Source organism: Trichosurus vulpecula, chromosome 4 (assembly GCF_011100635.1).
Source record: "Trichosurus vulpecula isolate mTriVul1 chromosome 4, mTriVul1.pri, whole genome shotgun sequence".
In the NCBI taxonomy this organism is placed as follows: domain Eukaryota; kingdom Metazoa; phylum Chordata; class Mammalia; order Diprotodontia; family Phalangeridae; genus Trichosurus; species Trichosurus vulpecula.
The window spans coordinates 91,030,329-91,051,709 of record NC_050576.1 but is presented as its reverse complement, the minus strand read 5'-3'; the positions used below and the strand labels follow the sequence as shown (position 1 = coordinate 91,051,709).

The 21,381-nt window shown below is 37.0% G+C and overlaps 1 protein-coding gene across 1 annotated transcript in view; it reads right to left on the bottom strand.

The window, feature by feature from the left end:
* Positions 1 to 21,381, bottom strand: part of CDC73 (cell division cycle 73) — a 177,645-nt gene that overhangs the window by 106,793 nt on the left and 49,471 nt on the right. Inside the window, exons 8-9 of the mRNA XM_036755342.1 lie at positions 4,995 to 5,093; positions 3,240 to 3,318 (exon numbers count right to left, since the gene is read on the bottom strand). Coding sequence (XP_036611237.1) covers positions 3,240 to 3,318; positions 4,995 to 5,093 — 178 coding nt within the window. The remainder of the gene's footprint in view (positions 1 to 3,239; positions 3,319 to 4,994; positions 5,094 to 21,381) is intronic.

Here is a 21,381-nt window from a genome sequence, read left to right as displayed (position 1 = left end):
CTATAACCCAACATGAAAAGGCTGAAGCATTCCACCCAGCAGAAAAGGGGAGGAGCTAGCATGAGTGATGAAGGATCATCAAAAAAGGGCAGAAAACAACAAAGGTATCAAAAGAGAAAAATCAAAATAAATGACCAGTAAAAAATAGATAAATCAAGAGAAAGGATTCTATGATTTGAAAGAAGAATGCTCAAAACCTCAAAAAGAAAACTCTCATGTGCCGAAACTGAAACAATGCCTAATTTATGAATGCCCTAGAAAGCATATATGGTGGGATTAATATCCTAACTCCCCAAACCCTGAAGAAGTTAGGCTAGCTTTTCCTTTCAAAGTACTGAAACCATCCCTGAGACTTTACTGGCTCAGGAAACTAAAGGCTCAGGTTATTAATAATAACTAACATTTATATGGTACTTAATATATGCCAGACACTGTGCTTAAGCACTTTACAATTACTATCTCCTTTGATCCTCACAACAACCCTATAGGTTGATCCTGAAGAAATGTATATTTACTCAGAGGTTAGCATTTTGCTTTGGGGGCTCACTCACTGGAAGAGCATTCCTGTGATTTCACCAGATGAGACTCTGGGTAGCTGCTAAGGAGCCCCCGGGCTTTGAAAACCCAGATGTTGATGCTTCTCTCTCTGGAAAGTGTAAGTATTGCTATAGTTAGACAGTTAGAAGCCCATCTGTGGATTTGTGTTATTTTTTCCTGTTTGTATTTGCTCTGAAGTTCAGAGTGCTGACTTCTTCCCCTCAACTAAATGAATGATAGATGTACATTTAATTAAAGTGAGATTGTAAACCCCTTAAAGTTGGTTTCCTTAGAAAAGCAGATCAAAGAACCTGTGCTAGCAGCCCTCCTGTGTGGTGATGTTATTGGCCTTCACAGCCACAGCAGCTGCAAGCAACCTTATTGTTACAGTGGGTACCATTATTATCCTTATTGTTCAGAAGAGGACACTGAGGCAAACAGAGGTTAAGTGACTTGCCAAAGACCACACAGCTAAGAAGGGTCTCAGGGCAGATTTGAACTCACATCTTCCTGACTCCGGGCCCAGCACTCTACCCACTGTACCACATAGCTGTCTTTGTCCCCTTAAGCATAAAATAGCCAAGAGACATGATTCAAAGGCAAGTGAGATTAACTGAGCTGAATCAAATCAGTTATTTTTCAATGGATATACTTGCTAAATACACCCTCATTTCTTCAACTGCTTCTTTCACTATCTTCTGAATGACTTATAAGTGTCCCACTAGAGTACTGGCCTAGGTCAAGTTCAGCCTAAAATAACATGAAACAATAGAAAACTTAAGAATGGTTCAATAGAGAAATCCCTAAAAAATGAAAAACTGCACTGATGGAGGGAATATCTATACTGATGTGATAAAAGAGATACAATGAAATATACCAACAAAAGACAATTACATGATGCTCTACTATCCATCAAAATTTTGCATTAAAATATGATTCAAATAAGCTTTTTCAATTAAGATGACTGCTAACTGCAACGAAGTTGCTTTCACCCACTAACTAAATGAAACTGGTTCCAAAATATACTCTTATTAAAAATACTTGTTCAAAAATTTGTTTTGCCATATCTGACATAATGGAAAAAGCACTGAGGAGGCTTAGGTGCTAATCCAAATTCTATTGACAATTTGGATAAGTCATAAAATAGGACTAGATGGCCTCTGAGGTCCCATCCAGCTCCAGTTGCAAATGTCACCAATAACATTTACTAGCTATGTGACCATGGGAAACCTCTATTTACCACAAGTAACTCTCTAGAAATTAACTCAAGTACCAGACAAGTTGTCATTTGCCATCAGTAGCATAAATTACTAAACTGTTATTCTTTACAATAACAAAAATCACACATCCTTCACATAGAAGGCAGCTAGGTGATGCAACAGAAAAAATGCTGAGCCTGCAGTCAAAAACTTAAAGTTCAACTTCAGACCACCAGCAGTATGACCCTAAATAAGTCACTTACCCCTTATCCGCCTGAGTTTCCTTAACTGTGAAATGGGGGTGATAATAACAGCACCTATGCCAGAGGGCTGTTGTAATCATCAAACAAGATGGTACTTGTAAAGCACTTAGCAAACTGCCAGGCACATAGCAAGTGCCATATATGCTAATCTATTATTACTATTATTATTACATGTTCTGGTACTTAGACTTTAAGTAACAGAACAGAAGTTCGAATCCAGCTCCTCTAAAACCAAATTCACTATCCACTGTGACACACTGTTTAATCTCCCTAGGCTTTGGTTATCTCATCTATAAAATGGAAGGAAGAAAAAAAGGTCTCTCTAACATTTCTTCTTGCTTTAGTTCTATTACATAGAATAAGTAAGTATAAAAGTCTCCTTTGAACTTAAATGGAGTGGTTTTCTTTTTCAAAGCTAATATATATAATCATTCATTATTTTCAGTATTTGATTTATGCTTCAGATATAACAAACCAAGTCTAAATGAAACAAACCAACCAAATTACCATATAGCTATATCAGTGATAAACAGAATTTTATTTCTGCAGTTTGACAGGCAGTATGGAAAGATACAGAACAAAAATCCTTGCTTAAAATAGTTTGTGTAGCTTCTTGCCTGTATAACTTTGGGAAAGTTGCTTTCTCCTATATGGGCTTAATTTCTGCATCTATAAAACTGGGGGTTGGGGGTGAGGATGGTGTGTATATTTCTATCTCTCAAAATTACACTCCTTTGGTAAAGAAACTAAGCATATTAATTATTGCTGCTTTAAATAGACATTTATTGTAGCACCGCTTTATCTAGTGAGAGTCACAAAAGCAGCAGCTTTAAAAAGACCATTTCTATACCTCCATTTCTTTGAAATTGCTTGCTGTAACAGTACTTAATATTCCAAATCTTCCACGGAAATAGGAATTCTTCTTCATTGCAATTAACTGCTCTATATCCAGAGTACATTTTACTTTATAACTGGTAAATAACAGAACTGTAGGTTTACACTTGGAAGGAACCTAAGAGATTACCCGTATATAATCCATCATCTCATTTTACTTAGGAGGAACAGAGGGACAAAAAAGGGCACGCTGGCAAGAAATAAATCTGGACCCACATCATCTGATTCCAAATTTCTTTTTAAAATCAACTTTTCAGTACGATATCGATAATGTGTGGTTATAAGAATATCACCAAGTCAAGATATGTGCAGCAGTACTACGGAAAGTTAACAATGGGATACTGACCTTCTTTTCCTTTGAATCTTTCCTGATCGTATCTATTATAGGCAGCTGGAATAGGTGGCTTATTCCGCAATGTGGGATCCTTGAAAGAAAGGTACAATTAGCCATATTTTTGAAAGCAAGTAATATCGCCTATCAAAAAGAACTGCTTAATTCTCTATCACAACTTGCATATTAACTTGGAAGTTTTCCCCTTATAATCATGATCAAAACAGAAGGGAGAGTACTACTTGTTCCCACAGATTGAGTTAAAGGGCATTCTCAAAACTGTTGAAAATTACTACTACTTATTGGCAGAAGTACCTAGTACCCAACAATATTGGGGGAAAACAAACAAACCAAAAAAACCCAAACACTACAAACATGTCATATGTACCTTGACTGAGTGAAGTAATAAAAATGTTTCCATAGTCTTTCATTATGTCTTTTAGTTTAACCGAAGACACTTGTTAAAGCTGATCATTTTTATAGTAAAGTAACTGATTGCCTTTCTTTGTATCCCAAACACTTAGCACATAGTAGGTTCTTAATAGAAGCTAGTTGACTAAAGGAGCAAGGTATAATAACGCTCTAAATTTTTCCGAGGAACTATACAGATTCAAGGAATCATCATATAATAAACAATATTAACATTCTCCTTCCACTTTCAAATAAATTCAATTTTCCTATACCCATTCAGCAATTCTCTTCCTAGTGATTCCATTAGTCAAATTAATTACACTGTTCATTATTTGACTGGAATATCAAGCATTTTTAGTAATTTGCATTACAAAGCTCTAATAAATTGTTTCTTGCTCAAAATCACTTAGGGCCTGCTCAAAAACAGAATTAAATGAAAAACTTTAACCTGTATAGGGGGAATTAACAGATTAAAAGAGCACAAAATTATTTTTATACATAATTTTTAAAAGAATGACTTTGCTTCAGTTATAATTTTTTAAAGTATATTTGAAAAACATTCCCAAGACTGCTTCTGTGGCTAACCCTACAATATAGATTGCCAATATATCCAACTGAAATACCTAGATATTTTCTACCAAAATGATTCACGTATGACACATTTGGAATTTTAAAGATTTAAGTATATAACTGTTACTTTACTCAATTATGCTAGCAACTTTATGTACTAGTGTCATGCAACCACTGGGCCAAATGAAATGTTCTTTGACATCCCAGCTACTCCATATGCAAAAAATTTAATCTACTTTAAACATTAACATTCCAAATAATTCTAATGCCTGGAAAAATGCATATACATTCATAGTGTCTTGATGAAAATACTGAAATGCTCTTAATTATGACTTTTGCTTCCTACCCATAACCACAGAAATAAATTTAAAAATTCCTGGAAAACCTCAATAAATTGATAAGGCTATTAGTAAAAATCAATAATCAGGGAAGAGATTTTCCCAAGTATCAGAAAAATTGTTTTATCTTTAAGTATTAATGCTAATAAAAGTGCAAAAGAAATGGTTACTCTCAATTATTACAAAAACAATATTAGAGTCGAATTTTCAATATATTTTAAGATAATCATGCATATATTACCCAAGATAAAATTGAATTTAAAAAAAGCAGTTGACTATTTAAATTAACATTTTATTGCTCTCTAAAACATGCTTTTTTATTAAAATAAATTTTATTTTTGTTAAAATAAAATTTCATTTAAAATATATATCAATTTAAATTAAATAAAATTTTACTAATAAAAAATTAAAATAAAAACTACTGAGTCAATAAGCACAGGAAAGTTCTTACCACAGGTGCTGTATTAGGTGCAGGCCTCTGCTCAGGTGCACGTCCTTCCTCCCTGGCTTTTACAGATTGAAGAATTGCAAAAATATTCTTGGCAAAATTCTAGAATGTAAACAGATTTTTAATTAATCTCATTAAGATAAATTAAAAAGACTTCAAAGAGCTACACTTTATAACATTATCTTCAAGCCTAAAATTTAACTCATCAGGTCTTCCCTAGTATGTCATCACCATAGTGCTATAGAATCTTGGGGCAATAATTTATAACTTCTGAATTCAGTTTATAACTAATATAGGAAGTTGCATTTTCTATCTATTAAAATAATTACTTGCCTCCACATCCAGATATTTAAAGACCCAAAGTTGCTTTGGAAATCTCAAGATCTATAAATCAATATTAAATTTTATATCGAACTATGAATTAGCTTATTTTCCTATTCAGATATGTTGCAACTGAATGAGACTTATTTTTCTTGCATTTTTTCTTAACATGGCTAATATGGAAATATGTTTTACAAGACTTCATATGTATAACGGATACTTCTTGCCTTCTCAATGCATGGGGGAGGAGGTGGAGGAAGAGAGAATTTGGAACTTCAAAATTAACAATAAAGCTACCAGAGATTTTTTTTTTAATTTCCAAAAAAGAAAATGGTTTTCTTCAGATATCACAAACAGCTCCCACTTACAGAGGGGGTGAGCCTCTAGGACCAGTGACTAGTGACCAGAGGGGTGGGGGTGGCTGAGTTGGTCATCTCCTTTCCTAGAGTTTTCTGGAGAAGCTAGTCTTACTGTCTCACTCTTATAGTTCACACCTCCACTCTTGTGGTTCACTCCTCCACTTTCCTTCATGTCTACATAGTACAAGGCTAAGCGCTGTCTGAGTAGAGATAATTTCTCCATCCAAGGGAGACGTGATGGGAGACATGATGTTCCTAGCAGCCCCTCCTTGCCTCAAAGGGTATATATAAACTGTTAGCCCACTCCCATGATTGTCTTTGGACTAAGAGGGGTGTAGTGATCTTACATGATGCAAAACAGCAGGGAAATATGTGTGTTCCCCAGTGAAGTTGTCCCAGGCACTGAAGAAAAATATGCAGGTGAGACTGTAGTTGAGCCATGGTGTTTAGATTTGGAAAGTCAAGGGAATAGCAGGTTGGCCAGCCTGCGCCCAAGGTGCTGAGGGAAGTTCCAAGGTGAGACTGCAACTGAACATCATATTGATATCCTGAATGCTTGCTGCACTGTTGGAAGGGGAGAGTTAGCTGAACTGAGACCCTAACCAAAATGGAGAGGAAACAGATTTCGCTGACCTGGGCCTCTCGCCAAAATGGCAATTGTAGTACATTTTCAACAACTGGAGAAGGGGCCCCTTATGTTATGGTCATTTTCCATGGTATAAAGCAACTGGTCCACATGGATATTTCATGGTGAGGGAGCCTCAGCAAGTGACAGAAATTCCTGGGTGAGACTGCAGGTGAGTGACAGCATTTAGGTTTGGAATGTCAGAAGCACAGTTGGATAGCGAATGCAGGTTGACCAACCTGGGCCACTTGTGAAAATAAAAACATTTTCAACTACTGATCAAAAGGGGTTCAGTTTGGAAGGATTTTCCAGGATAAGAAGTCTTCAAGGTCCAAGTATGTCCCTGGGTAATATGACCACAGTGGCTGAGGGAAGTTCTAATGTGAAACTGCAGCACGCATTAACATCTGGAAAGCTAGATTTACAGCTGTGAGGTAAAGGAAACTTGGTTGGATGGAGTGGGCCTCTCCAAAATGGAACCCTGTGAAAGACTCACCAATAGGAAAAAGGGGATATTAGGCTGGAGTTATCTTGCAAGCCGCAGGACTAACGTACGGTAAGGAGGAAGGGAAGTTCCTGGGTGAGAATGCAACTGAGGCGTGATATTCATGTCTATAAATTCAGAAGCATATTGTAGAGGGAAGTGAAGGATGGCCAGTCTCTGCCTCTCATTGAAAAGGAAGCCCCTGCATGAACTCAGCAAGTGGATAAATGAGCTCACAAATGGCAGGTATATTCCAGAGTAAACAGGCAGCAGGATTCCATGGATGTTCCAGTGTGAGGAAGTCCCAGATGCAGCTGAAAGTTCTAGCGTGAGACTACAGCTGAGGAATTGTACTAAAGTTTGGAAAGCCAGAAACACAACCAGGAGGGGAATGAAGATTAACTAGTTTAGGAATCTTTAGAAAATGGACTTCGTGGGCAGAGAGAGAGTGGCAGAGAGGATCTGGGGGCCCTTCTATTGGCAGATCTCTTCTTTAGCATGTCTGTAGAGCCGGGAAGTAGAATTGCCAAGGTACGAGTGAGTGAGCCTCTATCTCCTCGGAGAGCTCTGAAGTCATCTCTTGGATGACAACCTTACTGTGCTTTGCACCAGGGCCCCTTCCTGGAGGTGAAAGGTCCTCAGATGTCACACATTGCACATGTTTTCAGACTTTTTCAATGTCAAAATACTGGTAAATCTCAAATAAAGGATTTATGTCATATTGTTACTCCCAGTCCAATAAAATAAGCACACATGCCAATTTCAGACAATTTCACCTTACATTAGCTATTCTGAAAAAGGTGAAGCAATTAGGATCATTTTATACTTTTTGAATAACAGACTTAGAGAGCACTAAGTATTTATACATATTTTAAATTTCTTAATACATTTGGAATTGCCCTAAGAGAATACACTTCTCAGTATATATGGCCGTAGATTTTTTTTTATAACTTTTAGTAATAGCCACAATTTCAGATAAATTAACCAAAAAAACAAATAGTAAATAAACATGGATTAGGCCCCTACTATGTGCCAGGCAATGTGCTAAGTGCTGGGAGTACAAATATAAAAAAGAAAATCTCTAGCCTCAAGGAACTCAAAATCTAATGGAAGAATAAAACACATGAAAAGAAGCTGAAAGGAGTCACAGCATGATCATAATGGAATCCAGTCTAAAAGAGTGTAGCCAGTGGGAAATAAGGAAATGGCTGACATGGAAGCCCTCATTAAATGAAGGCTTTGGGAGAAGTTCTTTGATCCGCCCTTCAATTAGAGGGGTAGAGGGTACTAAGAGTACTAATTCAGGTGTGAGTATCAAGGGTGATGTAATCTTGCAGTTTAAGTTTCCTGATGATAAAGTTCCTAGGTGCATGATCATGACAGTCTAATCCAAAGGAGTGTGGCAGTTGGGAAATGAAGGGATGATTGGCCTAGAAACTCTTTTCAAATGGAGATTCTTTAAATATGCGACTATTTCTTTCATCTTATATCTGAAGTAGTACTGCCACTTCCTGCTATTGCCTCTCCCTTGCCCCTTCTTTGACCATCTCCAAGTATGAAAGTATGGGGGAACCAGGGGCTCTGAAAGATGAGCCTTTGCCTCATTGAGCTAGGAACTAGGCTTCCACGTCAAGTTGTCTTCCTCACATACCATTAGCAGGCAAGCTTCCTGGAGTAAAGGACTATCTAGTTTGCTTCTATCTGTATCCCCAGTGACTGGTATTGTGTCTGGCACAAATGGCACAAAATCCTTAATAAATACTCTATCCATTTATATATAGTAGTAGAGAAGGAAAATCACCCTACTCAGTCTGTCAACTATCATCTACCAACTTCCATGTCATTTTCTCTCCTTTCTTTACTGAGGATACACAGCTTAGTCTTCCTAGCTACCCCCTCTCTTCATGTCTTGTGAATTCCATATGCTATAAAGCATTTGCTCTAGACAAGGACTTGTTTGAAGCCTTTTTCTGACACTTGCTACCTGTATTGCCATAGGCAATTATTGCTTATCTGTAAACTGAAGGCATCTTAAAATATAAGAAAGATTATGCTGGCCTAAGTATGAAGGACAGACTAGGTACAGAGTGAGAGTAGAGAAAAGAGGGTCTATTAGGAACCTGTCATAACAGTCCAGGTAGAGGGTAATGAAGACAGGTATTAGGATGGTGGTACTGGAAAGTAAGAGGAGACATGCAAAAGAAACTATGGAGATGAAATTAGCAAAAATTGTTCACAGACTGATTAGGATAGAGGGAAAGGTTAGAGTCAAGGTTGTGTAGTTGAAGGACACTAAATTTCAAGTCACAGGACCTGGATATAAATTCTGGTTCTACTTCTTATATGTGTAACCTTGGGTTTGTTACTGAAACTCTCTGGGTCTTTGGTTTCCTCATCTGTAAAATGAAAGGGTTGGACTAGATCATCTCTAAGATCCATCCCTTCCAGCTCTAAATTTGATTAAAAAATTCCAAAGTTTCAAACATGAGAAATTAGATGAATGGTGATTTTAAAGAAAGAGAGAAGGAACAAGTTTAGGTAAAAACAAAGTGAGCTCAGATTCAGGAACGTAGTCGGTGAATATGTATGTAGAGACATTTTATAGGCAACAAGAAGCATAGGTCTGGGATTCAGAAAAAAAGGATTAGAAATACAATTCTGTATATGCTTGGTAATTTGAAGCCTTGAGAGCTTAAATGAGATTAATAAATAAGATAAATCAAACACATAGAAGAGGGAGACGAGATGAAACACAAAAACAGAGTACTTAGTGAAAAAAAAAATCCACATTAGTAAGTCAAAAAGAAGACAAAGAGTTAGTAAAGACAGAGTTGTTAGAGACATAGGAACAGAACCAAGAGAGTGTATTATATCTAAAGCACAGTGAGGAGAGTTTCTACTTGGAGAAAAGTAGCTGTTGTGTCAAAATCAAGACATGTTATTAAAGATGAGATTTCTTTTTAAAAAAATCCTTTGGACTTGCTGATTTAGAGATTTTTGCAGATTTCTGATAACAGTAAAGTGGTAAGGGTGGAAGCCTGTTTACAAAAGGCTGAATTGAGGAAGACATCAACAACCAGGTCAAAAAGAGAAAGAAGGGATGAAAAATGGATAGGCTAGATTTTGGAGGAGTCCTCAACTTCGATGGAAAAATTACATCTCTATTTCAATATAACTGGTTCCCAAGGTAATCCCATCTATTTTATGTATTTTTTTTTCCTGAGAAGGGAGTTCATAGGTTTCACAAGACTGCCAAAAAGGGTCCATAATACAAGAAAGCCTAAGAAAACATGGCCAGAAACCTATTAGTATCATTGTAGGGGTTTAGGAAGGGAGAGAGAGACCTCAATATAGAAAGATGGGAGAAACATATGTGAAAGAAGTACAAAATAAAGAGAATCTACCTCAGGGAACAGTGGAAGGGGCAGGTACAACCAGAGTGAGACAATGAAGGAGTGCAAGTGAGGTGGGCAGGAATGAGACCAGGCAGCAGGGATTGAGGAATGGAGGTATTTTAATCTCAGGGAGTTGGGGATTGAGTATTACTGGGACTAGGAGTGTGAGAGAGTATAGAAGTTTGGTTATTATGGCTCTCACTAATAATAACTAGTATTTACATACATACATACATATCTATCTCTATACATGTGTATATACATACAAACATAAATACATAAAGCCTTCCAAATATTACCTTCTTTTATCTTCACAACAACCTAGGAAGGTAGGTGATGTTATCCCCATTTTATAGATGAGGAAACTGAGGCAGAACAGAGGCTAGAAGACTTGTCCAGGGTCACACAGTTAGACAATATCTGAGATTTGAACTCAGGTTTTCCTGACTTCCGGTCCAGTGTTCTAGCCACTATAATAAGAGTTCAGATAATGGTAATAACTCCATTAAAGACTGGCACAACCTCAAATTGGCTGTCATATGCTAAAATGCACTGAGAGTTATCTTTTTCTACCAATTCTAGCCCTATTCCCAAACTTCCCTACTAATGACTAGAAAACTACAATCTTTCCAGTCACACAGGACTGAAACCTTATTATAATCCTTAATTCTGTATTCTTTCTCACCCTATGTAACCTATCAGTTAACAAATCTTGTCACTGATATCTTTCTCTTTGACATGTCTCAGACACTTCCTTTTCTCCACTCACATTGTCACCACACTAGTTCAGGCCCTCATTACTTCTTACCTCAAAATAGTCTTGACTTGGTCTCTCTACCTCAAGTCTATTCCAAATTCAACCCATACTGCTCAAGGTCACCAAAATGTGACACAGGTCTGATCAAGTCATATCCTTCTCATTAAATTTCAGTGGCTCCTTATTTCCTCTAGGATCATATACAAGCTCCTATGTTTGGCATTTAAATGTATTCAGAGCCTACTTTTTTCTCTTTCTAGTCTTCTTATATATCGCTGCCCTCTGCCAAAATAATTTAGCTATACTTACCTACTCACTATACCATATATAATACTCCTCTCATCACTCTGTTTCTGCACTGCATATCACTCATGCCTGAAGAATGTACTTCTATCTAACTCTTAGAATCCTTGGTTTCATACAACACTCACCTCAAACACTACTTTTTACTTGAAGTCTTTTTTGATTCCCCTAGCTACTAATGCACATCCTCTCAAAACTACCATGTCTGTCTATAAATATACATATACATACATATATAAACACACACATATACATATGCATATATACATATACATACATTAGATATATATTCTATAGTGTCTACTGTATAATCATATTTTATACTCTATAGACACATTCCATAGAGTAGGTACTCTACAGAACATATACATGTAATCTATGTATATGTGTATGTATATGCATACAATGTGTATGTGTATATATATAGATATGTATGTATGTATGCCTACATATTCTTTAGTATACTTTATAGAATATACATTTAATCTATGTATATGTGTATGTATATGCATATGTGTATATATATATATACACATGCCTACATATTCTGTAGAGCAGGTACTCTAGAATATATCTAATCTATATATGTTACATACATGTGTGTATATATACGTGCGTGTGTGAATCTAAACGTAAACATATTCTACAGAGTAGACACTCTACAGAAAACAGCTAATTTATATATGCATATATATATGTGTGTATATAACATAGAGGCAGCATGATAAAACGGATCTGACCCTCAAGCTAGGAAGGCCTAGTTTTCAATTCCTGCCTCTAACAAAGATCTATATAAAAGTCACTTAATCTCTAACTGCTTTAGGCTAAGACTATAAAACTTGCAGAGAAGGTTGATTTGTATTGGGAGTAGGAGTTTCCTCATCTGGAAGTTTTCCACATATCCAGTCCCAATTTGAACTGTCACTCAGTTAAAATGTAAGAAGCTAATGGGTAGAGGCTGTTTCACTTTTGTCTTTCTATCACCAGTGATAAGCACAGGGCCTTGTAGACAGTGTGTGTTTAATAAGTACTTCTTGACTGATTTATTGTACAGTTAAGAGACAGATGGCCTCCTCTTATGCCACTTTTGAGGGACCAAGCTGGTTTATCCTGGCATTTAAGAACTTTCACAATCTGGTTTCAATCAACTTTCCATTCTTATTCTATACTGTTTCCCTTTATTCATTCTATATCACAGAAATCTAAATTAATGGGGTGGAGCCAAGATGGTGGCCAGAAAGCAGGGATTGCATGAGCTCCCTGTCAGGTACCTCCAAAAACCTATAAAAAATGGCTCTGAACAAATTCTAGAGCTGAAGAACCCATGAAATAACAGAGGGAAGCAGGGATCCAGCCCAGGAGAGCCTGGATGGTCGCTGGGTAAGGTCTATTGCATGGAGCTGGGAGCAGAGCCCAGTATGGGCTGCACCAGGACCAACCAGACCGGGAGCCAGGCAGAACAGGCCCTACCACCCTGAATCAGCAAGCTGTGGCAGTTACTAGACTTCGCAACCCACAAACACCAAAGACAACAGAGGAGGTTAGTGGGAAAAGCTTCTGGGACAGAATGAAAGGAGTTTGCAGTTAGGACACCACCCAGGGGCAGCAGAGGTGGTGCAGCTCTGAGGACAGAACTACAGCTGCAGTTGCTTCTGACCCCAGGCCCACCTGGTGGAAGGAATTAAGTGGCAGAGCAGATTGGGAGTGTAGAGCCTGCTTAAGATCTGAGTCGCGATCCAGGTTGGCAGTTCTTGGGGGAAGAAGAGCGCTGGTGGGGCAGAGCTTGCTGTGTAGAAAGAGCTCTGAAAACAACAGCACATCCGCTCAAGCGTGGACCAAAGTACTCTCTCCTCCACAAGCAGTTATACCCCCACAAAAAACTCAAATGTCAAGTAGTTGGCTGGGAACATGGCCAGGCAGTGAAAAAGGACACAGACTCAGACTTTGGAATCTTTCTTTGGTGACAAAGAAGAGCAAAACTTACAGCCAGAAGAAGTCAACAAAGTCAAAGAGCCTACAGCAAAAGCCTCCAAGGAAAACATGAACGGGTCTCAGGCCATGGAGGAACTCAAAAAGGATTTGGAAAAGCAAGTTAGAGAAATAGAGGAAAAATTGGGAAGAGAAATGAGAGTGATGTAAGAAAATCATGAAAAACAAGTCAATGACTGGCTAAAGGAGACCCAAAAAAACACTGAAGAAAATAACACCTGGGGCAGCTAGGTGGTGCAATGAATAGAATACCAGCCCCGGAGTCAGGAGGACCTGAGTTCAAATCCAGCCTCAGACACCTGACACACTTTCTAGCTGTGTGACCTTGGGCAAGTCACTTAACCCCAATTGCCCTGCCTTCCCCCCCCACCCCGTAAAAAAGAAAAAAAGAAAAAAAAAAAAAGAAAATAACACCTTAAAAAATAGACTAACTCAAATGGCAAAGAGCTCCAAAAAGCCAATGAGGAGAAGAATGCCTTGAAAGGCAGAATTAGCCAAATGGAAAAGAGGTCCAAAAGACCACTGAAGAAAATACTACCTTAAAAATTAGATTGGAGCAAGTGGAAGCTAGTGACTTTATGAGAAATCAAGATATTATAAAACAGAACCAAAGGAATGAAAAAATAGAAGACAACGTGAAACATCTCATTGGATAAACCACTGACCTGGAAAATAGATCCAGGAGAGATAATTTAAAAATTATTGCACTACCTGAAAGCCATGATCAAAAAAAGAGCTTAGATATCATCTTTCAAGAAACTATCAAGAAGAACTGCCCTGATAGTGTAGAGCCAGAGGGTAAAATGAAAATTGAAAGAATCCACTGATCACTTCCTGAAAAAGATCCCAAAAAGAAAACTCCTAGGAATATTGTCACCAAATTCCAGAGCTCCCAGGTCAAGGAGAAAATACTGCAAGCAGCCAGAAACAATTGAGTATTGTGGAAACACAATCAGGATAACACAAGTTCTAACAGCTTCTACATTAAGGGATCAAAGGGCTTGGAATATGATATTCCAGAGGTCAATGGAGCTAGGATTAAAACCAAGAATCACATACACAGCAAAACTGAGTATCATGCTCCAAAGCAAAATATGGACTTTCAATAAAATAAAGGACTTTCAAGCTTTCTCAGTGAAAAGATCAGAGCTGAATAGAAAATTGGACTTTCAAACCCAAGAATCAAGAGAAGCATGAAAAGGTAAAGAAGAAAGAGAAATCTTAAGGGACTTGCTAAAGTTGAACTGTTTTGTTTACATTCCTACATGGAAAGATGATGTTTAATTCATGAAGGTAGCTGAAAGGAATACATACATACATACATACATATATATATATATATATATATATATATATATATATATATATATATATATATATATATATATATATATACACACACATACATACATACATATACACACACACACATACATATACACCCACACATATGGACAGAGGGCACAGGGTGAGTTGAATATGAAGGGATGATATCTAAAAAAAATAAAATCAAAGTAAGGGATGAGAGAGGAATATATTGAGAGAGGGAAAAAGGGGAGAGAGAGAATAAGGTAAATATCTCACATAAAAGTGGCACAAAAAAGCAGTTCTGTTGGGATGGAAGAGGGAGCAGGTGAAGGGGAATGAGTGAATCTTGCTCTCATCAGATTTGACCTGAGGAGGGAGTAACATACACACTCCATTGGGTATCTTACCCCACAGGAAAGGAGGAGGAAGGAGATAAAAAACGGGGGGGATGGAGGGGAGGAGACAATAGAAGGGAGGGCAGATAGGGGGAAGAGGTAATCAAAAGCAAACACTTTTGAAAAGGGACAGGGTCAAGGGAGAAAATTGGATAAAGGGGAAAGGATAGGAAGGAGCAAAATACAGTCAGTCTTTCACAACATGAATATTGGGGAAGGGTTTTGCATAATGATACACATCTGGCCTATGTTGAATTGCTTGCCTTCTTAGGAAGGGTGGGTGGGGAGGGAAGAGGGGAGAGTATTTGGAACTCAAAGTTTTAAATGCAGATGTTCAAAAAAAAAGTTTTTGCATGCACCTAGGAAATAAGATATACAGGCAATGGGGCATAGGAATCTATCTTGTCCTACGAGAAAGTCAGGGAAAAGGGGATACGGGGAATGGGGTGACAGAAGGGAGGGTTGACTGGGGAATGGGGTAATCAGAATATATGCCATCTTGGAGTGGGTGGGAGGGTAGAAATGCGGAGAAAATTTCTAATTCAAACTCTTGTGAAAATTAATGCTGAAAACTATAAATATTAAATAAAAAAATAATGTATTAAAAAAAACCTGAATTACTAGCAGTTTGTCTGAAACCGTAAAAGGCTCAGTTTGATTGGAATGTAGTAAGGATAGAATGTAAGAATGCCTAAGGTTGGAAAAGCAGGATGAGACCAGGTTATGAAATGCTTTACATGGGAAACAAGAGTTTATATTTTATTCTAAAGTTAAGAGTCACTAGAGTGTATAGTTTATCTTTTTCAAGGTTTAACTGAGGTGTCATTTCTGGATAGCTTTCCCTGCTCCCTTCCTCTGGCTGCCCCTCCTTCTCAGAAAAGTGTTCTGCTACCATGTCTACCATCACCATCATATTATAGTCCAAGCATGGAAATGCTCTCCCTCTTCACCTCAGCCCCTTAGAATGCCTAGTCATCCTTGAGACAGCTCAAATACCGTTTCTGAAGAAGGCCTTCACTTGTCTTGTATGTCTTCATTTGTATGTTGCATGTACCTATTTCATGTTGTATCTCCCATTATAAAGTAAGTTCCTTGACGGCTGTGACTAGTTTTACCTTTATTTGTATCACTAGCACCTAGCATAGTGCCAGGCGCATAGTAAGTGCTTAATAAATGGTTGTTGACTGATTATCTTCTAGACCAATACATGTTCCAACAGTCATTCCTACTATAATCAACCTGAAAAATGGTTATCGAACCATATGGAATCTAATCCAACTGGAAGATTTCCAATGAGGGGCTACTGATTATTTCACAAACTACTACTCTGAATCATCTCTCATCCACCTTCTATCTTCTCACCACCTATTTCAGGGAATGGAAGTGAGAGGTGGTTATGAAGGACCAGTGATATTAAGGTGCTTGTGCTTCCAGATCTCACCCTAGAATACACTTCCTGACTCACAGGTTTGTTTGTTTATCCCCAGCATTATCAGCAATAAAATCCTTAAGAGAACTCCAAAGACATAGGTACTAACATCAAAGATAGGGAAAAAATTTATATTACTGTATTTTATCTACAAAAGGCTAGCTAAAGAAACCCTGGCCTGGCATAACATGTAATAACAGGGAAGCAGACTGTCTAGCATTGGCAGAAGAAAGTAGAAGAACTTGTCAGTGTTTAAATATCCCCAGAGTTTGACAGTGACAATAACTATGCATACAAGCTCAGGGGTTGGTAGAGAACTTAAAGAGCTCATCTAGCATATTATCCAATTTCCCACTCCAATCCCCTCACCCTTCACTAGGCCCCAAGAAAACCAAAGCCCCAAATCTCTACCCGGTAATCATTAGCAAAATAATTCTGGGCAAGTCACCCTCACTGAACATCAGTTAAGGCCTAGACCTGCTATGAAGATCAAATGAGATAAGTAAAATGCTTTATGAACTTTAATGATGAGGATGGGGAGGTGATAGGAGCTTTCCCTGTCTTTACTTCCCTTACTGAACATATTTTGTACACAAATTAAGTTATGTTTGATTCTCAGAAATATTATCCTTCAGTTATTTTAGTAGATAAACTTTCTTGCTTTAATGCTGACACTGTGGAGCACATATAACATTATAAATCATCGAATGCCATGGAAACCCACATGAACATAGGATCACAGGTACAAAATAACTCTAGTTTTGTTTTGGCTTGTGAGCACATGCCATGTTTACCCTACCAAATTGTTCATTATCGGAAACTATTGGAGCATAAATAAAATTTAACAAGGATTCTGCTAAGATTTGAAAAGGATTCTTGCAACTCAACTGTTGTGTGTCCTTGGAAGTGAAACTATTTCTTGATAACAATCTCAAGAGCTAAACAGTATCCCAAAAAGCTGAGCACTCTGATCTGTTAAAACCTTAACTCAAATCCCCTAACTGTATGAATTCTCCTCTCCTGGAAGCAGGAGAGTAATTTCAGTGAAAAAATTTTAGTGAGATCATATTAGTTCATTTAGATCATATGCAGTTGTAGCTATATAATTCTTTCTCCCCCATCACAAAAAAACTAGCACCCTCAGCCCCTAAAAAGCAACGGTTGAAATGGAGGTCGGTTATTCTTAAATAAAAATTTCTGAAATAACAAATTAGGCGCAAAAATATTTTTAGGTATAAGGCAATGAAGAATAAGAAACTGAGACCCAGAGGTTTGCCTACAAATTCCTAGCAAGTACTTTGTACACAAAAGATGAAACTAAAAAGTAAGTAACCCATAAGTTCTTTAAGGGAAGAGAGCAAGAATACTGTACTTCTCACTCTGAAGACCCAGTAACATCTACCATAGTGCCTTATTAACAAAGGTTATTTAATAAATGTTCACTGAAATATCCCAGGTTCAAAACTCTGAATTCCATTCAGAGTTCATTCTCCATTCAGTTGACAAGTCTTACAATTTCTACCTCCACAGTACCTTGCATATCTTTCTATTCATATAGCCAATATTTTCCCTCAATGTCTCATTACCTTTCACCTGGTTATTGCAATGGCCTTCTAACTGATCTTCCTGCCTCAAATCTCTCACCACTCCAATTCTGTCAATAAATCAATCAACTGCTTACTATATGCCAGGCACTATGCTGATCCATCCTCTACCCAGTTATCCTCAAGTGCAGATCTGACAATGTCACTCTCTTACTCAATAAACTCCAGTTTCTCCTATTGCTTCTAGGACAAAAGATTCTTATCTTTGGCTTTTAAAGCCCTTTACAATCTTGACCACAACCTATCTTTGCAGTTTCGGGACAGACAGACAGAGAGATGTTAATATAACTCCTCTATTCCCACATGCTATGGTACATTCAAACTACCCATCAAGCTGGTTCCCAACAAATGGCACTCCAACTTCAGTCTCTGGTACTACTGCATTGGTCATCCCTCATGACTGCAATAATTTCCCTCTATACATCTGCCTCACAGACTTCCATTTCTTCCTTCAAGACACATCATCAACTCCTTTTTTGAAGCCCTTCCTAATCCTCCCAAATGCTAGGGCCCTCTCTATCCATTGAATATCTACACACAGAAGTACATATCACTTTTTTATCTCTCTCTCTAGAATGTAAGCTCCTAATGAACAGGGATTATATCATTCTTTTTATTTCCACCCCCCAGCATGTAGGATAGTGCCTGGAATATTGCAGAAGCTGATTAGTAAATGTTTACTTATTGAGGGTACTGAATATCAAGTAAAAATTCCATGCATAAAAGTTTTATGTTACGAGAATAGTGTAACTAAAATATCTATAGCCTTTGTCCAAGAGATTCTACAACCATGTATATGACCCAAAAAAATCAATGACAAAAATTTTAAAAGCTCCACATATGACAAAATACTTATAGCCGCAATAATTGTATTATTGTAGCAATAAAGAATTGAAAACAAGTACATACTCTTTGATTGGGGAGAGGCTAAATAAGTTGTGGTCCATGAATTTAAGGAACATCATAATACATAAGAAATGATGAATAAGATGAATAAGGAGCACAGGAAGACATATAAACTGATGCCAAGTGAAGGAAGCAAAACCAAAAAAACAATATATACAATAACCATTAGAACATAAATGGAAAGAACAATAACAATAAAAAACAGAAATTGAATGTTGCAAAATTATAGTGACCAAGTTTGGCAACTACAAAGAAATATAATAAGGCACCTCCTTAGATTCTTAAAAGAAGTGGGGGGTGGAATGCATATAGAACATTGCATATAAAACTGGGCATGCATAACCTTTGACCCAGCAATACCACAAATAGGTCTGTATCGCAAAGAGATTAAAAAAAAGGAAAAGGACCTAGGTACAAAAATATTAATAGCAGCAGTTTTTGTGACAGCAGAGAATTGAAAATTGAGGGTATACCTATCAATTGGTGAATAGCTGAATAATTTGTGATACATGATTGTGATAGAGTGATAACGTGCTAGAAGAAAATGACCAGCATTATATACGGTAACAGCAAAATTGCATGAGGATTAATTGTTAATAGCTTAGCTATTCTCAGCAATACGATGATCTAAACAATTATGAAGGACTTATGACAATTTATTATGAAAAGACAAAATTACTTATTTTGGATGTTTATAACAACTGAAAAATTGCACAAGCTGTTTCAATCACATCTCTTGAAACAAGACAAGTATTGCCTATCCTTTGCTCCAAAATATCTGAAAGGCAGATTACAATATCAACATAACAGGCCCATTTGAAATCACAGTCCCTTATTTACCAACTTTTAATACCACAAAATTAAAGTATTATACTTGTGTATCATCACTCAAAATATTTATATTTATTATTTTTAACAAACAGACAGGAAAACCAACAGCTGAATGGAGTGAAACTTTGGATTAAAAAAATGAGAATCATTTCAGGCTACCAGACAATTTTGAAATTTATTAAGTTATCTTAAGTGCAAGAATAATAAAATCATGATACAATTCTGCCACCTACAGCTCGAAGAGAATCATTCATCTGGTGATTCTGGGTCTGAAGTGCTAATTAAGTCTGAAAATAGGAGAATTTAACATTTGTTTTTCTCATTCACTACTTGAGTATCATTGCTTTCAAAAGATTTGACATCCATGTTTTGCCTCACTGAAACTCAAGAGTACAAGATCAACATCAGTTTATGTGCACAAGCCACAACTCTGAAATAATCTTTTGCCACAAAAGTGAGCAGCATGTAGCACCAGCACATCACCCTCCAGTATTAATGCAATAGTAAAAAATACTGTAATGTTCTCTGATCATTTAAATAACTACAGCTCTGAAATATATGCTGTATAACTCCCTGCCTCAATATATCTTAACTCACAGAAGGTATTTTACTACTAAAAAGATATTAAGAACTTCAGGAGTAAACCAGGTTAGGAAGAGAAATTTTCTGCATAAAGAGCTTCTGAAGGTTTAGTCAGTCAGATCTAAACTCTCACATCTCATCCCTTACTCAGACATAAGTTTTCACAGGCAAACTTTGTGTCACCTAATGGTAGATAAATACTACATTTGCTTAGAACAATGTTGTTAAAGTAACTTTTCAAGGATACTTCAGCAGTCAAATATCAAAGGTAGGATTTGAATCCACAGATTTCTGACTCTAAGCCCAATACTCTATCCAATAAGTCATACTTCAAGCTGGCTGAAAAAGTCGAATTAATGTTCAAAAGAGGGAAACTGATGATGACAGTAAGGGAATAAACTAGGCAAGTAAATAAGTGATTTAAAACTCTTACCATAGGGAAAAGAGTGCCCAGAGATACAAATAACCCTTCAAGTAATTTTTTTCTATGAAAGGTATTGAATAAATGAAAAACATTCATCAAAAGCTTACTATGTGCAAAGCTAAGCACTAGAGATAGAAATAGACAGACAGCTCTAAAGGAGCTCACATTCTCAGATTCTTATCACAAGAAAGATGTTCAGACAAGAATAAAACAATTCATAGAAGAGTTCAGCATAGATACCAATATGGTACATTTGAAATTTTAAAATATTCCTTAGCATCATGCTAAGTTTCTACAGCATGATATTGTGAATAAAAATAAGCATCAGGAGAATTGGGTTCTGGTCCTGGTTCTACCACCTTTTCACTGGGTGAACGTGAGTACATTTTTGAAACTCTTTGAACTTTAATTTCCCATCAGTGAAATGGAGGATACAGACTAAATTATCTCAAAATACCTACCCCCCCACTTGCTAATCTCATTTTTTTACTGGCCCAATTTTAATCTATACCCTCCCTAAAATGCTTCTTTATCTGCTTGATACTGCCAGCAAATAAATTTTAACTGCAGATTTGATGCCATTACACTCTAAAAAAAAGACCTGCTACATTTGATTGCCCTCTATTTGACATTCATTCTTTATGCTTTCTTCAGATTTTTAATTTCCTTTTTTATTAA